This window comes from Tachysurus fulvidraco, chromosome 22 (assembly GCF_022655615.1).
Source record: "Tachysurus fulvidraco isolate hzauxx_2018 chromosome 22, HZAU_PFXX_2.0, whole genome shotgun sequence".
Lineage (NCBI taxonomy): Eukaryota > Metazoa > Chordata > Actinopteri > Siluriformes > Bagridae > Tachysurus > Tachysurus fulvidraco.
The window spans coordinates 13773173-13795240 of record NC_062539.1 but is presented as its reverse complement, the minus strand read 5'-3'; the positions used below and the strand labels follow the sequence as shown (position 1 = coordinate 13795240).

Below are 22068 nucleotides of genomic sequence, written 5' to 3'. Positions count from 1 at the left end.
ATGTCACACAGCTACAAGTTGGCCTACAGAATTCAACAAATTTTATTACAGCTGTTTATATATATATATATATATATATATATATATATATATATATATATATATATATATATATATATATATATATATATATAGGAATGATTTAGGATCCCAACATATCTTTGTATTTTATCCTGTACAGAAATATTTATTGTCATATATAGAGAATAATCTTCATTTCTACATAACCACATTTTTATTATTTTTTGTTTTTATTGTATTACATGGGGGAGCTTATAAGTAATATACTGTATATTTACTTAAACTTGGCAAACAATTATTACACTATTAAATGTATGCTAATAATTATATATAATTTGCTTTTTGGTCTTTTTTCTTTTTTTTCAAATAATTCATGCAATATTTATCCCTATATCAAATTCTATCAAATATTTTTTATTCTAAACTTAAATTTAACGTACATACTTTTATTTATTGCTGTAATAAATAATGACTATATAGGGTTATTTTTAATCTATGCGAATTCCTATAAGTGTATATGAAAATCCACTTATTTATATAATTACTACAATAATGTAGCAGCAGCATGTGCGCGCTTTTCTGCGTAAAAGCTGCGCATTGTTTCTATTTTACCGTTAAAGGCTGCGCAAATTCGACGCCACCAGGTGATTAAACATCCCCTAATTAATCAAGTGCGAAGGTAATTACTATGAGGCGCCTCAGACGTTCGTCAGGTGATTGTATGGGCTATTTATAGGGTTGAGGAGGTTTGGGTAGAGAGTTTGTTGCTCTTGCTTGTTGCTCTTGCACGTTGTGTTCACATTGCACGTTTAAGGTTAGTTGTTTTTTTATTTTTTAAATCTATAAATGTGGTGCAACTTTTGTAAGCTCAGATTGTTGTTGTTGTTGTGTGTTTTGCAGTACATAAAGTGGTGTTTTGTATCCTGTGTTTGGTTCCAGTCCCTTCACTAAAAATGGAAGGTGAGTTTGATGGTGGATTTAATCATCACTTGGTTTAGTGTGAATTGTAAATTCATATGTTTTCAGTTCTGGTTTTGGTGAACAGCCTGTCTGAACCCATCTTATTACACCGATTTGGCTAATTAATGTCCCTTTCAGAAATGGGAGCAGGGAAAACACTAATGTGCGGGACATTGTTTTTTTGACCCTGAGAAATGTTTCTTTTCTAGACGTTTCTCATCCTTCACAATCCGATGTTGAGCAACCACACCCCCCAGTTAATCACAATAGACCATTTTTCTATGTCCAACCACCAACTCAACCTTATTTCATGTATCAGTGGCCTATGGATCCTTTTGGACAATATGGCTTCCTAGGGCCAGGTAAGAAATCTCTCAAAAGCCTCCACCTGCAAACATTCCACCCAACAGTTGTTCCAGACTGATGTCAGTGTTACTACTTTCATTTTCCTTAGCTTTCCCGTTTGGGCGTCCTTACATGCCGCCATATCAGTTTATGCAGCACCCTGGTTATGTGGTCCCACATGCGCCCATGCAGCCTAGTGATTACAGAAGGGTTGCCCCTCTCTTTCCTTCTGTTGCTTCCTACGATCTCCGCTTTCGTCAGCACTTCCAGCAGATGAGCATGCATCGTGAGACCACGTCCTCTGAAGCCCAGACAGAGCCAGGAGATCCGGTTAGTAAACTGATGGACTGCCTGGAAGGTCTACAAGCATGTGAAAAGTCTGGAGCAGTCAAAGAATCCAACGCAATGTTTTCCTCAAGCCCTGCCCTAGTCTCCTACAGTCATGAGGTAGAGAAGATGAACTATGGAGATAAGGAGTTAATAAATATGGCATCTGCTTCTCATATTAATAAGGCAGACCATGATTTGATGGAACATATGACTCTCTGTGACTCTGCTGTGTATGATGCAGAGTCAAGTAAGGGCCGACTAGAGGAGTGTGTGTTGTCAGATGTGCTGCCTCTTGACAGTTCCTCCATTCGTGATGAAGGCCAGAGTCGTGACCAAGATTACAAACGAGGTGATTCAGAGAGGCTGTGCTTCCATAGTGAGAAAACTGGCACTGATCACATCGGTGATGGAAGCCGTTTAGCTGAGGTTCAAGACTCTGGAGCGCATGTTTCTGATTGCAGTGGGACATCAGATCTGTTTGAGGGTAAAGCCTGCATCCAAAATAAGAAGGTTGAGAATTTGCCTCCTGACTCTGTAGAGGTTACCAAGCCTTTCTTGCAGATGACCGCAGACTATGACCTGCCATATCAAATTCTCCATCTTCCTTCCAATAAGACTACCACTGGTTTGTTGCTTCAGAAAGAGGTTGACCCGTTGCTGTTTGTGGATACGGCTTCTGCTCTACTGCCTTCTAAACAATACACTTCTGGCAGTCCGTACCCCCATAGCTTCTACTCTCCGGTGGTTCCTGCACGGCAGAGTGTCCTCAGTCCATCATTAGATGAGCTGTCCTCCAGGGATGAGATGTTCTCCACTGATATTGAAGATGATCTAACATCTGGGCAAGCCTATGTAGATGGTGGCAAATTGGAAGAAGCTGGTGCTGCTCCCTCCTATGCTGAAATGGATCCTGCAGATGAAGCCTGCTCCATGTGGGTGAAAACATGTGCCTGCTGTGGAGCAAGCCTCCCAGATATCAGCTCTGCAGAGCCATTTGATCAAGATCGTGACTTTGAGTTGGAGGAAGATACTGAGGCCCAGAGCACTGGTGAAGCTCAGAAAATATTAAAGCAGCATCTATCCAGGCATAGACTGTCCTCTTGTGCTCAAGTTTCTAAACACAAAGCCAGAAAGGTGCACGACATTGAGGAGCCAAGTGGGAAGGACCAAGACCATGGCAGAGGAGAGTGTGGCGAACAGCACCATCCTGCTGCTAAGGGAGACAAGGGTGGAGACAAAGGTCAAAAGGTTACACAATTCAGATCTTACTCTGGTAAGTAATGCATTTCTTGTTGAGGTTACTTGGAGACACCTGCATTAGAAAGATTAATGGACTTACTTTAACTTCAATAATAACACAACATATTTCTATCTATACAAGTCTCTGCAAATTGTCATTTAGCCCAAAACTGAAACTTTCTACAACAGCATGCCATGGAGTGTGAAATTTCAATACTCATGATTTTGTTCTTCAGAACACTTTCAGAGAGAATGTCCAGGAGGGATAATGGACCAGGAAAATTGGACCAGTGGCAAGCAGAGATCCAGATCCTGCAGGCCAGCCAATGCTCTTCAAGATAAAGGCAGGTTCTTTTCAGGGTTTTTTCTTTCTCCATATTCACCTGTTGGTAATTAAAGATTACAATTCTCATTTTAAAACGTGCAAATCCATGAAGGGAGACCTGCAAGAAAAAGTCCAACTTGCAAGACATTTGCTCAGCAAAGGCCAAGGAGAAACGAATATGATCACAATGAGGCGGGGTTTTCCTTCTGCCAAATGGGCAGAGGTAAGGATGTTTTTGTGACCTATTTCTTGATTTTTGGCAATTTACAAATTGAAAATATTGTTTCTTAACAGGATCTATAAAAAGAAGAGGCACAAGATACTAAGTGAGGATGAGCACCGCTTTTAATGCTTAAATGTATTACTTGCACTATTGCACTATGGAATGCACAAAAGCATATAATAAATAAATGAGCACTGGTATTTATATGAATAATGGGGAAATGTTGAAAGAATGCCTTGCTGTAGATGACTGCATTTCCAATGCTCACACCACTTCATTTTGAGTGCAATGCATTCATCTTAACCCTGCCTGAGGAAGACTTCTCTGGACCATTCCTTGACATGCCATGCTTATTCCTGTGTATCTGTAGCTGGATCTGGGAGGTGTAGATCTAGTCTGTTCACTGCTGGCTCTGCTTGTCAAGGTCTGACTCATTGACCCAATCCTCAGACTTTTTTCAATGCTGGGCATTAGAAATGCAGCTAAAATAAAAATAGGCAGATACCTCAGCAGTCTGGCCTAGACCAGACATTTCACTTTTATCAAACAACCTGTTTTAAATCTGTAATGCAGTGTAATGTTGATGTACAGATGTGTTTCCTTGCACAGTGGTGTCATTAAAATCTTTGCATTGCATGTGTGTCTTTGTATTTTGGTTCTGAAATTGCTATTTGTATGCTTTGCAAATACTCATTAAGGGTATGTAGGTTTTGTAATCGGAAGCCAATGACTGGTTAGGTTTAACAAATGGTTCTTAAATTTGCCAAAGTAAACTTAAATGGTCAAGTCATTCAGAACATTTCAGGTTTTTATTTTTTGTATATAAAGGCAACTGTGTGCATATGTATTGCACTTAAACGTTACTTTCAAATCGAAGGACTGTTTTTGTTGGTTCAAGAAGTTTGAACATTAAATTCCTCTCTAATGAATCACCCTTGGGCCTTGTGGTCAGCGTCCCATCCCTCCCCCTGCCACCCATAAGCACTTAATTACTGTTGACCTGTGTCCCAGCCATAACTGGCTTATGCCGTAGTATGACACACCAAGCCTCTTGCAGACATTACAAATCACATTCTGGGCATGGTGAAATATTTCCTGTATGGTGCACACCGGATCCTACACTCTTGGTTCTGTCCAGTTTCCTTTTTTTACCCTAATAATAAATTAAATATCTACATGAGTGATTATAGTTAACTGGTGTGATAGTAATGCTTACAATACCTGTTCTTGGAAGAGCAGGAACTGACTTCAGCCCAAACCCATGTTTGTTTTAACCTCTAACCTTGTTTGCATGAAGTTGATTTGTGTAAATACTGGCAGGTACCTGCATGGGAGCACCCAAAATATGACCGCTCAATGAGTGGCTGTCTGTGTCATGTTTCAGCAATGCCGCATGTGGCGTGTCAGGTTGAGTGACAGCTTTGACATCTGGAAAATCTGTTTGACCATTTCCTCTAAATATATTTGCCATTTTGCTCCAAGGGTCCTTGCTCCCTAGAGCTGAGGTTTAAATAATAGATGGTGCCAATAATACATTAACTTGTATTTCATTAGTAGGATTTTACATTTTAGGATTACACACGAACAAGCTTTTTTTTTTTTTTATTTGCATGGACTGCATGTTTAATGCAACTGTACAGTATTTAGTTAATGGAAGTGGGTGTGAATTGTGTAATTTTTCAGTACCTTAATGCAATCATTTGGACAGCTGTTGTAATGTGAACTACCATTTAGCAGTCATTTTCACTGCACAGTCGAACAAGAAATGGATGATTCTCAAGTCAAGTCAATCCAAGTCATGAAGCTTCTGTCATTTCAACCATATATAGCTGTCACAGTACATAGTAAGATGAGATGTTTCTCCAGGACCATGGTGCAACTGTACGTAGAACAAAACAAAGCTAAGGACTTTAAGTAAGCAGTCTTAAAGTGCATCTGTGTGTCTGCTGCACCGCCGTCAGCTTTCTGTATTCAAGTCACACATGCAACCAATTAATAGAAGCTGTGCTACATTCCAGCAGGCAGAGTTTTGCTTTGACTTGGAGCATTTTTTGGAAAATCTCCAGTGTCGGTGGTTCAACAGTTTCAACTCCTTGTTATTCAGCATTTCCTGTCCTTTTATATTAAACACTCTGTTCTTGTATTCTGTTTGTCAGGTTGGTTGAACTCATATAGCTGTTATGTATTTATTCATTCTCTGGCATTAAAAAAAAAAGCCCAAACAGTCTTTGTTTAATTAAATGAATCATAATTAAAACTAAGGACTGATTCCCTGGAAAAATAATGATCCAAAATACATTACCATTTATACCATACAACTTTATTTATGCTTAATTGTAATTAAAGACACACACAAAATAGTTTGCTTATAATTCAATATAAAATTTGCAAAACATTAAACCCACAAAATTAAGATTATTATTATTATTATTATTTTTACTAATTTTATGACATGAGAAAACAAAAATATTCAACAAGAAATTTCCAGTTGTCAATATGTTAATTAAATATATTAAATCGTACTAAACCTTAAAAATAACATAAACAAACAAAAAAATAAAAAGTGACCTGAGGCGGTCCTCCTTAATCCTGTTCTTATTTGCTGGCACACAAGTCACTCAGCTATACTTGCTTATGATTGGATGTGGGGCGGGCGCTCGTGAACGCCCATGGAACTGTCAAACCCGGAGCGCGTGCTGAGAGACAGCGCGAGCCTTCATCCCAATGCATCTCTCTCTGAGCTGAGGTAAGTCTTCAGTAATATTGTCCTCTATTGTCCTCTGACTATAAAGCTTTAATTTTATTGTATTGTTTTGTTCTTTTTATATGAAATGCTTGTTCTTACTGTGTAGTGAACGTACAGTAAAAAGGAGAAGGAAAAAACAAACAAATCCTTTTACCTGGACGGTGAGTTTAAACATATTATTATTACTATTATTATTATTATTATTATTATTATTAGTAGTAGTAGTAGTAGTTTATTTTTATTATGATTATGATTATTATGATTATGATTATTATTATTATTATTATTATTATTATTATTATTATTATTATTATTATTATTATTATTATTATTATTTATTATTATATTATAATTGTTATTGTTATTATTGTTATTTATTTGTTTATATAGTTACAAGAACACACAATAGTCATGTTTTCAAAAAAAAGTTTTTTTTTTGTAGAAATATGAGTTTTTTGTCAAATTTATAAGCCCACAAGCAAAATAAGGTCATTAAAACATTAAAAAGTGTAATATTTGTGTGTCTTTGCACTCTTGAGTATTTAGCTTAGCCGTCACTGTAACGGCAAAAGTGTGATTGTTGAGCAGGACTTTGTACTCATATGAAGATTAGGCGTTAGCCCACATTATACTGATTAACTCAGTTTTAATGTGGGTTGTTTAGAGTACAACTACGCTCCTGTATATCTGTTTACATACACAAGCCTTAAACCTGCTCCTGAGTCGATACCGGTATGTTAGGCGAGGCAAAGCCACCCAGAAATACTGGATTCTAGACATATACAGTATGAACCACACTAACACTAGAAGGTGTCTCCATTGTTAGTGCTTTGTTAAACTTTAGGTGGAGGTTGAGTTTACGCTTTATGTGAAAACAAAGAGGCTGGTGACTGATCTACGACGGGACGAATACGCAGCGTTTCATCATATCGTTAGCAAAGAATAAAATCCTTAAATTTAGCAGTGTGAATAGAAAGTTAGGATTTCTTGACACTGTGATTGGATAAAAATCTAACGTGATCGCATTTTTGTTACTGCAACACTTTCCCGGATTGTGCTAAACGTCAGCGTGCTTGAAGATTAGCACTCAGTTTATCTGAAATGAAAGGAAACTCTATCAGATGCCGATTGACTGACTACAAGTCAGCTGTGATGTGCTGATTGGGGCTGTAAACTCTGAATTCTTTTAGAGATTGGGAGAAACTATGACCAAAGTGCATGATAAGTGTTTGTACGTGTGCATGAGTGTGGGACGTCATGTGCCATTTGTTGTGAGACCTTTATTTAGCTTCTTATCCAGGGTCAGAGGGCTTTGCCGTATGGAAATAAGGGCCCAAACTGCCATGCTGTGATGTAAACACCATCTGGATATATGTTTGTTGGACAAACTGAATGAAAATTGTTCCAGGTGCCATTTCTTCTAGTAGGAATGAATCACCAGCTCTAATAAGGACGTGCATGACTTAAAATCCTGGTTAAGGCGATTCATCGTTCTTGTGTATGCTTGAAGTCTTAAGTGACTTCTCCTCTCATTTTTACTCCTCTCTTTTCATCTGGATTTGACATCACTGCAGCTCCATCTATCCAGCTGATGGGCTGATACAGCATCCAGGTGATAGTCTGCTCGCTGCTTTATTGTTTTTTCAGCCAATTTCTCTCAACATGATGAACAGTGCTTGACATTGTAGTGAAATAATTACCACACTTTCTTTTTGTTGGCCTTTTCTAATATTAAGTACGATTAAATGTCTCACGGTCACCTCGTTATGCGTTTTTAGGGGTCAATCGCTCTAGGATTCCATGAATGCATTCACTGAATGCATTATATCAGCTGTGTTAGCAGTGTGCTTTTCACACATGGATGAAAAAAAAATTGTGGCTATTAATGGGCAGTGATTAGAAAGAAAAAAAAAGGCAGCAGGCTTTTGTGCCATGGGCTGCCTCAGTCAGCAAAAAAAAATGAGAGATTGATGTGGGTAGAAAAGTGAGAACTCCAAGGGCAATGGAATAAGGTTAAATATTTCACATGATTTAATGAAATTACTCACAGGACTCTTGACAAACTGGTGTAGAATTTTTTCCCCCTTTGCCTTTGAGGCTGTATCAAAGCGAACAAGAGATTCTGCAATCACAAAGTCGAAAGTCTTTTATCAGATAAGACGGCATTTCCAAGGCTTTCCCTCTCGGCAATGTCTTCTGTCCTCGTTTCCAAAGACACACCGAGCAGCACAATAACATACTAACAAAATGCGTGTCTTGTGTAAACAATTTAATACAGTGGCTTTTTTTTTTGTAACGAACCTGCAGTGGTGTAATCATACACGACTAGACATTTGCTATCATTTTTTATTATTATTATTTAAATTTTTGTCTTTCTAAAGACTTTTAAAGGTCCAAACAGCTTTGAGATAAATACCACTGAGCTGCATCCTGAACCAAACACTGTTTAGGTTCACACTGATTGAAGCCTAGCACCAAATGTTTTTGTTGTTGTTTGGGAACATTGTCACGTTTGGACACGTTTGGTAAGAACCGAGCTATGATTGCTTTGCATGATATTGTGGAGCAAACCTGAGGTCTAGTAAGTTACATGTCATCATTTTGGGCAGAAATTGCAGTCAGATTACTTACCCTGGCGTTTTGTGCTGGAATTATAGACTAGTTGGTTAGAAAAAAAGGAAAAAAAGCTAAAAGTCTGGTAAGTTACAACAGGAACTGTGGCCCGAGTCTCAGCATTCAGGGACTCGCAGTCTACAGAGTCTGAAGCTGATTCTTCAGAAACATGCAGTAATTTACAGAAATGTTGCAAATAGAGTGGACTTCAAATTCACATATAAATCTACTCTTATCATAACGTGGCATCACTTTGCATTTACGCCCTATGAATTAAAAGCGAGGCTACTATGGGAAACTTTTTGGACACCATTTTTACAACATTTTTTGACAACATCACAACAAATATAAGGAAATAAGTAGTTTATTTAAAATCTTATTTTAAGACTATAGTCTAAGAATTCAAATCTCCCACACTAGCCATTTTTCAGTATATCACACACCTTCCAATCATTAATAAACTCTCTATGAACATAAAATGCAGCTTAATAATTTAAGATGCCATAAAATCAGATTCTTATTTCTGTGTTTAGTCTGTAAGTGAGTCTCAAACATCAATCTCAATCTGCTCTCTGTCAAGCAAGGTGGAGAATTCTTGCTTCTAGTATGCTAGATGCTGTGTGTCTCATAACAAGCAAAGCCTTGAAGGGCTGAGACATGAGACAATTGCAGGTTTAATTACATTATTAATGACTTTTCTCTCAGGGGACGGTGGCATAATAATTGTTGATGAAGAGTCCTTACTTCGGTTTGATCCCCCCGAGAGGAGAACCTGATTTATGAACCGTGTTGTTATTGCAACGAGTCTTTCATCTTATGTCACGGCTGCTTGAGCGAATTATTAATACGGATTAATCCATGTTACATACAAGGTGGTGTTCATTATTGCTCGGGTTTAGGCTTGTCATTTTCCGCTAGTTTGTGAAATTGGATGATCTCATTAGGTATGTTTTTTAGTTTTGTTGTTTGGCTTTTGTCTCACCTTTTTGTGCACCTTTTTTGACAAGCATTATGGCAAGCAATCAACACGCATAATAGCCGTGTGGTTCCTCCAGGCGGTGTTTGTCCTCTAAACAGTTATACTGTACATGGCACGGGGTAATAGATGCGTGGGGTTTGAAAAGGGTTGAGAATCCATAGTTCTTGTTTGTACTAATTTGGAGCTATTATTTTCATCCATTCAAAGGTTATTAACTTTAATTATAGTAGTGATTTATGAAGGCTTTGAATCAGGGGCAGTTCTAGACCCTAAAACTAAAAGTATAGTTTTTACTTTCATAAATAAACAATAAAAATTACGTTAAAATGCAGGACATGTCGTAGATGGGAAAGAAAATTATTTATCAGTTTGATCCAAGAGCGATTTTTTTTACTTTGCTTTTTCGCGCGTGCGTTGTAGTCTTTCAAAAGTGTGTCTTCGGCTGTCTGTTTATTTGAACGGAGAAGCACAGAGTCAGTCAGAGCTGGAGACGTTTATCTGTAACGTTAATCGGCGGAAAACCGCAAAGTCGGCAACCAAAAGCAGTGAAATGTCACTATTCTTATTACCAGAGTTGATAACACAAACAAAATATTAATGCAAACAATCCATTCAATACTAAATAAAAATAACATTTATTGATTTGGTCTTTGTCTTGTGAATATTTTTTATTAATGACTGCATTCATAGGACACACTGTTCGTAGAGAATGTACACATACATGAACTAATCTGATTCAAGACTGGCATTATTATATCATGCATAAAAATTTTGGTGTCCACGTTGGCCATTTTAAATAATACCATAACTTTTGGCTTACTATGTAGTCATATAATATATGATATAAAACTCTTCTTGTTTTAAATTCTCACTGAGGGCTAAAACCCCTAAAGATGAAATCTTAGAACCGCCCCTGCTTTGAATTATGTCCCAGTTCTAGCGATGTTAAATTCTCAAATCTCAGTGTGTTATCGATATACAGTGAAGTTCTATTAACATTTATGGAAGAAGTCTCTACTGTCAGAGGTAAAGCTTAAACGAAACCACCTAATTAACCTTTTATAGGAAACATAAAATGTCGAGCAGCTTTGTTTGAGCTGTGGGCAGAGCTCATTTAAAGGGCTGGAAGAATTCAGATCTAAGCCTGAAAAAGCAGAGCTATAATAACACAGTATTGGCATTTAGTTTGTTTGTCATCTTAGATAACACACTATCTTTTAAAGCTCAAATTAATAATATCACACGGATTGCATACTTCCATTTGCGCAACATTAATCGTCTCCGTCCCTTTCTTTCTAAAAATAATACTGCAGTTCTCATTCACGCACTAGTCACTTCACGTATAGACTACTGCAATGCTCTTCTTACAGGTATTCCCTCCAAATTGCTGCATAAGCTTCGACTGGTTCAGAATTCTGCAGCTCGTGTTCTCTCTAGAACACGCTATACTGATCACATTTCTCCGGTTCTCCAGCAATTGCATTGGCTTCCAGTAAAATATAGAGTTCAGTTTAAAATCCTACTAATCACTTATAAGGCACTTCATAACCTTGCACCACAATACCTTACTCAACTTCTCCATGTTTACACTCCTCCACGTGCACTCAGATCTTCACTTTCAATTTCTCTTGTGGTACCTCGGATTCAACTCACTACTATGGGTGCCAGATCTTTTAGTTATGTTGCCCCCCACCTATGGAATTCTCTTCCCCTCGATGTTCGCAATAGCGAGAGCTTGTTGACTTTTAAAATGCGTCTTAAGACTTATCTTTTTATACAGGCCTTCCTATAACATGTTTTATTAAGACTTAAATGCATTTTATATGTATATGCTGTTTGTCTATGTGTTTTGTTTTTATGCAGTGACCTGTATATTGCTTGTAAGGTGACCTTGGGTGTTCTGAAAGGCGCCATGAAATAAAATGCATTATTATTGTTATTATTATTATTATTATTATTATTATTATTATTATTATTATTATTATTATTTAGATTTTGTCTAAATACTATATTATTGAGAAGAAATCATTATTAAAATGCTATGAATAGAACACATAAATCAGAAATGTCATTCAATCCTCCAACAATTTATGGTTTATAAAGCCCAATATGTGCTTGATGTCTAAGCAGCTGTCATTTCTTTCTAGATCTTGTCATCCTTGGATTAGAAATAGCTCGCCTTGACAAGTGATCACGTGCTACTATGCACATCTTCTCACTCGTTCTCAAATATAATATGAAAAAAAAAAGATGTGCTAGTTAATTATGTCCGTTTTGTTGTAACGTGACAGCCTTGTAGTTTAAACTCCAGTCTTAAATACAGCACCATGCTCTCTGTATCCATATTGGGTTTCACCAGCTGCTATTTTCTCCCACGTATCCTGTTAAAGATCTAGGTGATGTGTTTATGTGTTGCGTGCTTGGCAAGAGGCAGACAGTAAGCTTGTTTCCAGCATATGATCATGGTGTTTGGATTAATAATGACACTGGTTTAATGCAAACCTGCTGTATTTACTGTACGTCATATTTATTATACCATTTTTCCTCACAGATGCAGCCAGATATGGATTAAAAATCCTCGGCAATGTCTTCTCTAAAACGTCCTCGTCTCCAAACACACACCGTGTGACTATGTGGATCTTTGTCAGAAAACTGGTTGTTGTTTTTCTGCACTCTTGATACCGGGTGTGTATAGAAGCTTCAGCAGCTGAAACATATAATGGAGACGTTCTCAAGAGCAGAGTGCCAGATCTGCTTTAACCCTTTCAGCCCTGGACGGCGGCCCAAACTTCTCGAGTGCAGGCACACTTGCTGCTCGGCGTGTTTACATCAGATGGTGTTGAATCACAGGGAAGTCCGCTGCCCCTGGTGCCGCCATGTCACACATCTTAGCGGTCTCTCCGTGTTCCAGCTCCCAGATGATCCGGAAGCACTCTCAGCCATTACATTGGCGCACGCACCTGTTTTTATCCGACTGCCCAATAGCAGCTGCTACTTGCTGCCTTTGTCAGCGGACGATCAGGCCTACCGATACAGCTACAAAAACCCAGAGAGGACAACTCAACCTGAACACCTTACAACCGGAGAAGAGGAGGAGGTTGAAGTGAGTGATGTGACAATGAAAAGTTCAGCCTGGTCAAGGTTCTGCACCGTCCTCCTGGTAGCCATCATCCTCATCTTCCTCCTGGCTATCGTCCTGCACAACATGTCTTGCGTGTCCAAACGCTTCAGCATCATCTCCTGTGGATGAAAGATGAGACTGGGACTCGACTGTCAAATACTTGTCAAATTTCCTACAAAGAAGGAAGGTGAAGGATTTCAGACACCACAGCACAACAGCCTCACTCTCATCTTTGGGATCTGTCCCAAATCACACGTCTTATTCACTATACAGGGAACAAAAATCAATGTTAACTATATAGACTACATAATGTATGGGTGGTAACTGTGTTCTGTCATGAATGCTCTGCACAAATAAGTGCTCTGGACAAATGAGTGCTCTGGACAAATGAGTGCTCTGGATAAATGAGTGCTCTGGACAAATGAGTGCTCTGGACAAATGAGTGCTCTGGACAAATGAGTGCTCTGGACAAATGAGTGCTCTGGACAAATGAGTGCTCTGGATAAATGAGTGCTCTGGATAAATGAGTGCTCTGGACAAATGAGTGCTCTCGATAAATGAGTGCTCTGGACAAATGAGTGCTCTGGACAAATGAGTGCTTTTGTATCCGGAAGAGGAGAGAGTGAATGAAGAGACTCTGGCTATTACAAGAGCCAGTAAGAGATTTACTGGTGGCAGGAGTGTAAAGCACCACAAGTAAATTATTGTTCTTTTTTGTCTGTATGGGATGGGAGGTTGGGAGGTGTTCTGATAAATGTTGTGGACTTTCTCCATCTCAACACAAAATGGACGTTAATTATGTGCTGTTTTTTATTTTCTTCTTCTTTGGCCAGCGTACAGATAAAGGCCAAGCGTGTTGCAATGTTCAGCTGTTTCATACTGTAATGTGGTAGCAGTGTAACTGTGATGAATTTTAAAATGTAGCATGAGTTTAAGAAGGTTTACACATGTAGTGTTGGAATCCAGACCAAAAAAAAAAAAAAAATAACCCAGAGATCGCACCATGGTTCTGGGACTTTCTTAAATATTAGAACCATTTGGTTTTTCTTTGGTGTTTTTTTCCTTTTTTTTTTTTTCCTTACAGTTTTGCATATTGTGAAATACAATGGGGTCAAATAAAAGTTAGAAAACAAACCCCAGCTAACAACTACTGTACACTGTTTAGAACGAGTTTGAAAGAAATATTTTATATACTGATTCAATACAAATCCTATTTGCTGGATTTCCGTCTTCAGCCCTGCTACATTTTTAACTTACAACAATTTTCTAGGTGTTAAATGTTGCTTTCAAATGTATAATAAATGACCTGAGTGTTATGAGTCATTCCTCTGGATGTTATTAGAACTGAATATCTAATGCTGAATTCTGATTGATCAGATAGTGCAGGAGTCTTACATTGAACTTCAGGACTTCTTTTTGTGACTTTAATGAAAAGGGTTTGGGATTTAACAATATAATAAAAAATATATAATAGAACTACTGTACAGATCCAGCCTGTTTATTCAATGTTTGTTTATTTATTTATTTATTTTTAAAAATAATAATTCACTAGGGGGGACATGGTGGCTTAGTGGTTAGCACGTTCGCCTCACACCTCCAGGGTTGGGTTCCCTCCTCCGCCTTGTGTGTGGAGTGTGCATGTTCTCCCCGTGCCTCGGGGGTTTCCTCTGGGTACTCTGGTTTCCTCCCCCTGGTCCAAAGACATGCATGGTAGGTTGATTGGCATCTCTGGAAAATTGTTCGTAGTGTGTGAGTGTGTGAGTGAATGAGAGTGTGTGTGTGCCCTGTGATGGGTTGGCACTCCGTCCAGGGTGTATCCTGCCTCGATGCCCGATGACGCCTGAGATAGGCACAGGCTCCTCGTGACCCGAGTAGTTCAGATAAGCGGTAGAAAATGAGTGAGTGAGAATAATTCACTATTCATTGTACAAGATTGGACAGAAGCTCCTCATGACAGTTCTTTCTGTCACTTCCTTTGTAGGAACTGTTAAAAATGGACTTAAATGTCAGGAGTTATTATGTAAATTCACATCACGCTGAGAGAAGATTGATAATTTGGCAAAAAAAAAAAAAAAAAGATATTAACCCACATTGGAACAATTATAAATGGTGGCATCTCTCGAGATCCATCACTGCTGTGTTTTCAGCACGGTTTAATTAATCCAGGCTCCTCTTCAGGACCGCTTTGCGGTTAGAGCAAAAGATTTCACACCCCCCCATAGCCTGCATATCTATCTGCTCCAGCATAGACTGACTAAATATAGGACAGTTTTTTATTAAACTACACATTCAGCATTAAGTGCCACTACAGGAAATAAATCAGTGAGAGGTTACTATAGAAACGATAACTGCTCTTTCAGACCATTTGTGAGCACTGCAGAATTATTATCGTGGACAGAATAGAAACTGTTCAATTTTGTCTCCTATTTTAAGGTTCGAAAGCTTTTCCTGACTCACATCTGTGACCAACTTTTGAGCTGAGGTCATGTTTCGATCCCTGTAGGACATCTCGGAGAGAAACACTTCAATTAAATGCCATTCTGTCACTTCTTTGCACCCTAGCAGTGATTAAAGATGCTATCTGTAAGCTGTAGACATCTGATCAAAGTCAGATCGCACCGATTGTCCTCCTTAGTGATGAAGGACGTGCTACAAAAAAACCAACACAGCCTGTTCGACAACAAGCGAATCTTTCACTCCGTAGGTATCCTTCACATCACCAATTTTCCAGGTCTGTCACATTTGATTCACTTCTTCACTGGCTAGAGTCTAGAGTCGAATGATGTGTGTTTCAGCACATAGGCTTGTCATTTTAGTCCTTAACTGGTTCCATGGAATGCAAAATCAAAACCAAACAAATAAAAAGATCATTAAATATTCCTAATTAATAGTTTTTTTTTCTTTTTAAATACAGAAAGACAGGCATTCTGAAACACACACCTAATACTAAGCTGAATAAATAAATCTATACAGTGCCTTGCAAAAGTATTCACCCCCTTTGGCTTTTTCCTATTTTGTTGCATTACAACCTGGAATTTAAATGGATTGATTTACCTTCAAATGAGTTACATGCAAAATATTTTTTATAGCGAAATAAACAAAAAAAAAAAAGACCAAAACATGAGTCTGCATAACCATTCACCCCCTTTTTTTGCAGCAATTAAAGCTTCAAGTCTCTTTAGGTACATCGAGCTTAACACATCTAGCCACTGGGATTTTTGCCCATTTTTCCAGACACAAGGAGTTGGATGTGTTTCGCTGGTGTACAGCAGTCTTTAAGTCAGACCACCGATTCTCTACTGGATTGAGATCTTAACACATTTAAATATTTGTCCCCAAACCAATTAAGTGTTGCTTTAGCAGTGTATTTACAGTCCTTGTCCTGCCGCAAGGTGAACCTCCTTCCCAATCACATCTTTTCGGCAAACTGAAAGAGGATTTCTTTAACAATTCCCCTGTATTTAGCACCGTGTCCATCACTCCTTTAATTCATGAGTTGCTCTTCTCAGAGTCATCAGTACTAAACCAATCAAACCAGGTCTTTGGTTATACCCAGCACATTGCCATGCTGAAACATGCAGTTCTGTTTACAGTAACAACACTTTACAGCTTTCATGACGCTCTTGACACAGACATGCTTCCAGGGGCAGTTTGGAGCTCTATAGTGAGCGATGCAACATTGGATAAGAGATTTTTCATTGCCACATGCTTTGGCACTCGCGCTTCAGCCTGCTCTGTGAGACTGTGTGGTCTGTCGCTTCAAGGCTGAGCTGCTGTTGCTGCTGCTGCTTCTACTAAATGCCTCCTTTTCACAATAACTGCACTTACAGTTAACAAGGGCAGTAATTTCACAAACTGACAGAGAACTAGCCACAGAGTTTTTCAGTACGACGCAGTCTGTAGAGTCACTTGCTTGATTTTATGCACCTGAGAGCAGCAGGTGTGGCTGTAGCACCTTCACACAATCTACTTCAGTTAAACGGTTAACTTTCTCTAATACGTTCAGCACAAAATTAAGAGAATTAACCACAAAAAATCATTTCATATGGGTAAGAATTACTGCTACCCTTTGTAAATAAAGCTGAGTAAAAAAATGGAAGAAAAATGTTATATCACATAGATATAACAGGAAATCTTCTACAGTTACAGCTATTTTTTTGCTGACAGATCCAGAAAAACACATCCAGCTAAAGCGTGTGTGTGTGTGTGTGTGTGTGTGTGTGTGTGTGTGTGTGTGTGTGTGTGTGTGTGTGTGTGTGTGTGTTTGTGTTTTATCAGTATGCACTTGCTGTTCTCCGTGTCCACCACACATGCACACACAGCACGGGCACAGCTCATTAATCTGCATATGCTTTTCTCATTCAGCTAAACTGCACACATTGGCAGTTTTGTTTAAAAAAAAACTCACGAGCTGTACAGTCTGAGATTGATGCCGTCGTCCAGACGTAGTAGCATGTGGCGTTTCTTTTTGGCCCTGTGTTGCTAAATCACCTGTAGAAAAGCAGCTTGCACACACCAGTAACACAACACAAACACACAATTATATATACTGTATATATATATATATAAAGCACACCCAAAGATGGACGAGTGCATGCTGTGTTCAACAGCACAGATCAGTCACGTTATACATAAAAAAAAGGCTTATATTAAAAGTCGTCTCCTGTGTAAAGGATGGCAGAAGCACAGCCGAGAGACGATTCTAATCCTAACGGCACAGAGCTGTACAGAGAGTCACCATAACCTCCTGCCCTGTGTAAAAGCCTCTGGCAATATTTGGACGTGGAATATAAATGTTTAAGAGACCTGTTCAGAAGTGGAGCACATGGTAATGGTGTATATTACTGCACTGAATTCATCTCTGTGACGGTAAAGAAAAGAAAGCAGAGCTCATTTTTATTTTCAATCTGAGCCCAGAAATCTCAACGGGAGTCATGATAGCTTTAACTACATACCTACTGTACCTACCTACCTACATACCTACCTACCTACTGTACCTACCTACCTACCTACATACCTACCTACCTACTGTACCTACCTACCTACATACCTACCTACCTACTGTACCTACCTACCTACCTACATACCTACCTACTGTACCTACCTACCTACCTACCTACATACCTACCTACCTACTGTACCTACCTACCTACCTACCTACATACCTACCTACCTACTGTACCTACCTACCTACATACCTACCTACCTACTGTACCTACCTACCTACCTACCTACATACCTACCTACCTACTGTACCTACCTACCTACATACCTACCTACCTACCTACTGTACCTACCTACATACCTACCTACCTACATACCTACCTACCTACTGTACCTACCTACCTACCTACTTACCTACTGTGACTAGCTGAAACCGTTTTAAGAGCAAACTTTATTCGGGTATCTGTGGTACTGGTACAGTTGTTAAACTCTTTCTTTCTTTCTTTCTTTCTTTCTTTCTTTCTTTCTTTCTTTCTTTCTTTCTCTCTTTCTTTCTATCTTTCTTTCTTTCTTTCTTTCTTTCTATCTTTCTTTCTCTCTTTCTTTCTTTCTTTCTTTCTTTCTTTCTACTAAACAAAAGCAACATAAATTATTACTAAATTATTACTTCCAAAAAAAAGGAAAACAACTGTAACTTATAGCCAACAGTTTTACAGCCTGTTCACTGACAACACCTGCTCAGAACAACTAGTCTAGGCCAGTGGTTCTCAAACTGGGGGCCCTGAGATGGTGCCAGGGGGCCCCGGTTTTATGACATTTTATAAAATAATGAATTTATCATTAATTCTGTGTAATTAAATCTCAGAAAAACAAGGTTACTAACCAACAGCACTACATTGTGTAATTTAATATGCTTTGTTTAATGCCTATTGTTTAGGCCTAGTCATATTTTCGTTATCACACAATGACTGATATTTTGTCACATCTCTCTCCTAATAATAATAATAATAAATATTATTATATTTATTATTATATTATTATACTTAATATTTTTATTCATGAATTTTTTTTAGTGGCCCAGAGAAGGTGGAGAGGGGGTTTGGAGATGTCTTGGAGATGTCACTCTTGCCTGTCTTCAAAACTTGAGAACCCTGCAACTGCCTTTCAGTTTAGGCTACATTTACATAATGGAATTTGAAGGACCTCAGAAGTGTGAAGTCAGAAGTCAGAAGTCAGTCCAGCTACAAAGTGTTAAAAAAAAAAAAAAAAAAATGGACGTCTCCAAGTTCATCTATTGTTGACATTAAGCTAGCCAGCTAACAGTTCAGAGTGATTGATGTATGTTACACAGTAATGCGGTGCTTGATTTATAGACAAGTTTATATGTAGAACTCATTTACAGGTAAGAAGTCCTTTTTTTACATCACATCACTTGCTGAACTCGGTGGGATTCGGATGATCAGGACACTGAGGTGACCTGACAGGTCAGAACTTTTTGTTTTGCACTTCTCCCTTTTCACCAGCAGGTGGAAGCAGCAGGCTGCAGTCAGGAACGTGTAGCATGAAGCCTTTCTCCAGGTGGTTATGACTAAATCATTCAAATAAATTTACACATTCAACAAGCTTTTATTTATTTATTTTTAGCTCCCATGAGCTGCATAAGAGGCTGAGATGTAATCTGTTAATCAACTGTGAATTAACATCCCATCTTTCGATGCGCTGTAGCTTTTTCAGGGTTTGGAGCTAATAACATAATGGTTATTAGCACTGAACTCTAAGCACTGTACATTAACCGAATCCATGCGTTCAGCTCCATGTGTTCTATGAGGTTGTAACGTTATTTTTTAACACAGCACTGCTGAATTTCTGATGTGTTGTTTAACTTTCTATAACAGCAGCTCTGACAGACGGCTCGCTCGGGTTTATAATAATGCTCTCGCTCGATTATATTATCGTTTCTATAGTAACTGCTCATTTAAAGTGATTTATTTTAAATGGCAGATGCTCCATCTGGTATAAGATGAATAGCACGGTTTAACATATGATTTAACAGGAAAACAATCACCTTTTCTATTATCACAGTTGTTGATTATTTTCCTATCGCTGCACAACGCTGAGTGATTAATTACATATTACATAATACATGTTGTGTCTGATCAAATGAACATCATCATCGGCTAGTGCATGCTAATATTATGAACAGCAGCTATGCTAATTCTACTCCACTGCTTCTCTTTTTCTACCCATCCCGAGGCATCCAGAGATTGTACCAGCTCCAATTGTGTTCCCAATTATGAAGATTTTAGACCTTTATTAAGATGAGGCCAAAAATGTGAGGATCCTGATGCATCTAAAGATGTACCAGCTCCAGTTGGACTCTGCTTCATGAAGCATCAATACATTCTAAGAGGAGATACCAACTCTATGTGGTCTTTGAGGACAACAACCCCAATCGATACACAATTGTCACACCGTATATTTATAATCACACCCTTCAGTGTCACCCATATGAGGATGAGGTTCACTTTTGCGTCTGGTTCCTCTCAAGGTTTCTTCCCTTTCCATCTAAGGGAGTTTTTCCTCACCACAGTCACCTGAGTCACCTCAGACTTGTTCATTAGGGATAAACACAAACACATTTAAATATAAGACTAATATTAATCTTTGTATTATATTAATCTTCATATAATATTCATTTTGTTTGTATTACGTTTCTTATGTTCTGTAAAGCTGCTTTGAGACGATGTCCATTGTAAAAAAAAAAGAGCTATACAAATAAATTTGAATTGAATTAAATTGAACGTATTTAATCACTTTAAATGCAGTAATGATTAGCTACACAAAACACAAACAAAACCTAACATCAGGTACATAAGAATGTTTTCAAAACACTAAGGAAACATGATTCTTTTCATTCTTCCAACCTGAAAATGTAAGTGTTAAACATCTGGCTCATTTCCATTTGGCAGACGGTGTCATCCATAGTTACTTACAAAAGTGCTTTGAAATCTCAAAAGCCCACAAGGTTGCAGGCTGATTCTGATCCCTAAGACTCAAGATCCTCCTGCAGTAATCGAAACCTTTCATGAGATGCTTTAATGATTCCCCAGCTGTACGTTTTCAAAGAACTCATCCACTCTCACGCATATCGTCTGCTGCAGATAAAGCACTTGCTTATTAGAAATGATTGTATGTTTAAAACCCTTCATTGACATCATGCATCATCGTGTTTTAATAAGCTTCTATATAAATATTCCCAGAGTACTCTATTAAAGCACAAACACATTAAAACACTACAGCGTATACATACTAAAAAAGCCTAAATGTTAATCAGATATGTTAGTAGATCTTTACTCAGATATATCATGATAAAATCTGTCAATCCCCTGAACCTTCGAGTACAAAATAATAACCCAAAATCATCTCAAGTACTTTGTAATTCCTACTACACGCTTACATCAGAAGGGTTCTTCCAGGGGTCTTTAACCTCCTAAGACCTGAGCTTTGGTTTGGCCTTGCATTTTAGATGCAGTGATGTCCATGTATGTGGACATCAGGTTGTAGGAGGTTAAGGCTTCATTGGAAAATAATAAGGTTCTTCAGTTGTCCTTAACTCTTGTTGTAAAAAAAAAAACCCTAATTATCGTACGTACTGTAGGTTTAATATCTAGAACCTGTCATCTTTGTACTGGCTTTTAGACAAAAAGGGTTTGTTGGTCAGACCTACAACAGAGTATTTCCTTTATGTAACCCATTACTTATGCAATGAACATTTAAAAAGCTTAAGAGTGTACAGAGCTACTATAAACTATTTTAAATAGCAGGTTTTAGGTGTTAATATTGATCTAATTTCCAATCACTTGGAGTTAACACCTATACAAAAAGGTGTTTTTTTTTTTAAATAAAGAAGTTTATTAAGAGTTCACTGGATAAATGAGGGTTCTTCAGTCGTCCAATTATACAATAAACCCCTAAAGAACCCTGAAAGAAAATTAAGTGTGTACCAAATAACACGATAGCGCTATTTTAAATCGTGGTATCGTGGCAAGACAAGTAAAATGAAAGTAAAAAGTACAGTTTTGTTTTTCAAACTTTTTTTTAAAAGGTTCTTGGGATAATAAAGCTTTGTAGGTTCCAGAAATGGGCTCAACTAGGAAGTCTTTATTTTATGAGCTTGTTGAGGGACAATCAAAGGACCTTTACAAGTCCTTGCCCACAAAAT

The 22068-nt window shown here is 38.1% G+C and overlaps 2 protein-coding genes across 3 annotated transcripts; both read left to right on the top strand.

Moving 5' to 3' along the window:
- The first annotated feature begins 735 nt into the window (after nt 1–735).
- Nucleotides 736–4079, top strand: buc (bucky ball). Of its 2 annotated transcripts, none has more exons than XM_027142623.2 (7): nt 736–835; nt 922–981; nt 1191–1343; nt 1436–2929; nt 3132–3239; nt 3333–3443; nt 3528–4079. In XM_027142623.2, the coding sequence occupies exons 2-7, from the start codon at nt 975–977 to the stop codon at nt 3548–3550; spliced, it is 1896 nt and encodes a 631-aa protein (XP_026998424.1). In that variant the 5' UTR covers nt 736–835; nt 922–974; the 3' UTR covers nt 3551–4079. The 2 variants fall into 2 exon arrangements, with proteins under 2 accessions (XP_026998424.1, XP_026998423.1); XM_027142622.2 differs by having other exon boundaries at nt 3515–4079.
- Nucleotides 4080–6095: 2016 nt separating this feature from the next.
- On the top strand, nt 6096–14386 carry rnf152 (ring finger protein 152). Its single transcript, XM_027142632.2, has 3 exons — nt 6096–6189; nt 6296–6350; nt 12333–14386. The coding sequence occupies exon 3, from the start codon at nt 12501–12503 to the stop codon at nt 13029–13031; it is 531 nt and encodes a 176-aa protein (XP_026998433.1). The 5' UTR covers nt 6096–6189; nt 6296–6350; nt 12333–12500; the 3' UTR covers nt 13032–14386.
- The last annotated feature ends 7682 nt before the right edge of the window (nt 14387–22068 follow it).

Coding starts and splice junctions, on each gene's coding strand:
- buc (XM_027142622.2), top strand. Junction 2,930..3,131: donor ACAATTCAGATCTTACTCTG/GTAAGTAATGCA, acceptor TTTGTTCTTCAG/AACACTTTCAGAGAGAATGT. Junction 3,240..3,332: donor CAATGCTCTTCAAGATAAAG/GCAGGTTCTTTT, acceptor AAATCCATGAAG/GGAGACCTGCAAGAAAAAGT.
- rnf152 (XM_027142632.2), top strand. CDS start 12,501: ATGGAGACGTTCTCAAGAGCAGAGTGCCAGATCTGCTTTAACCCTTTC.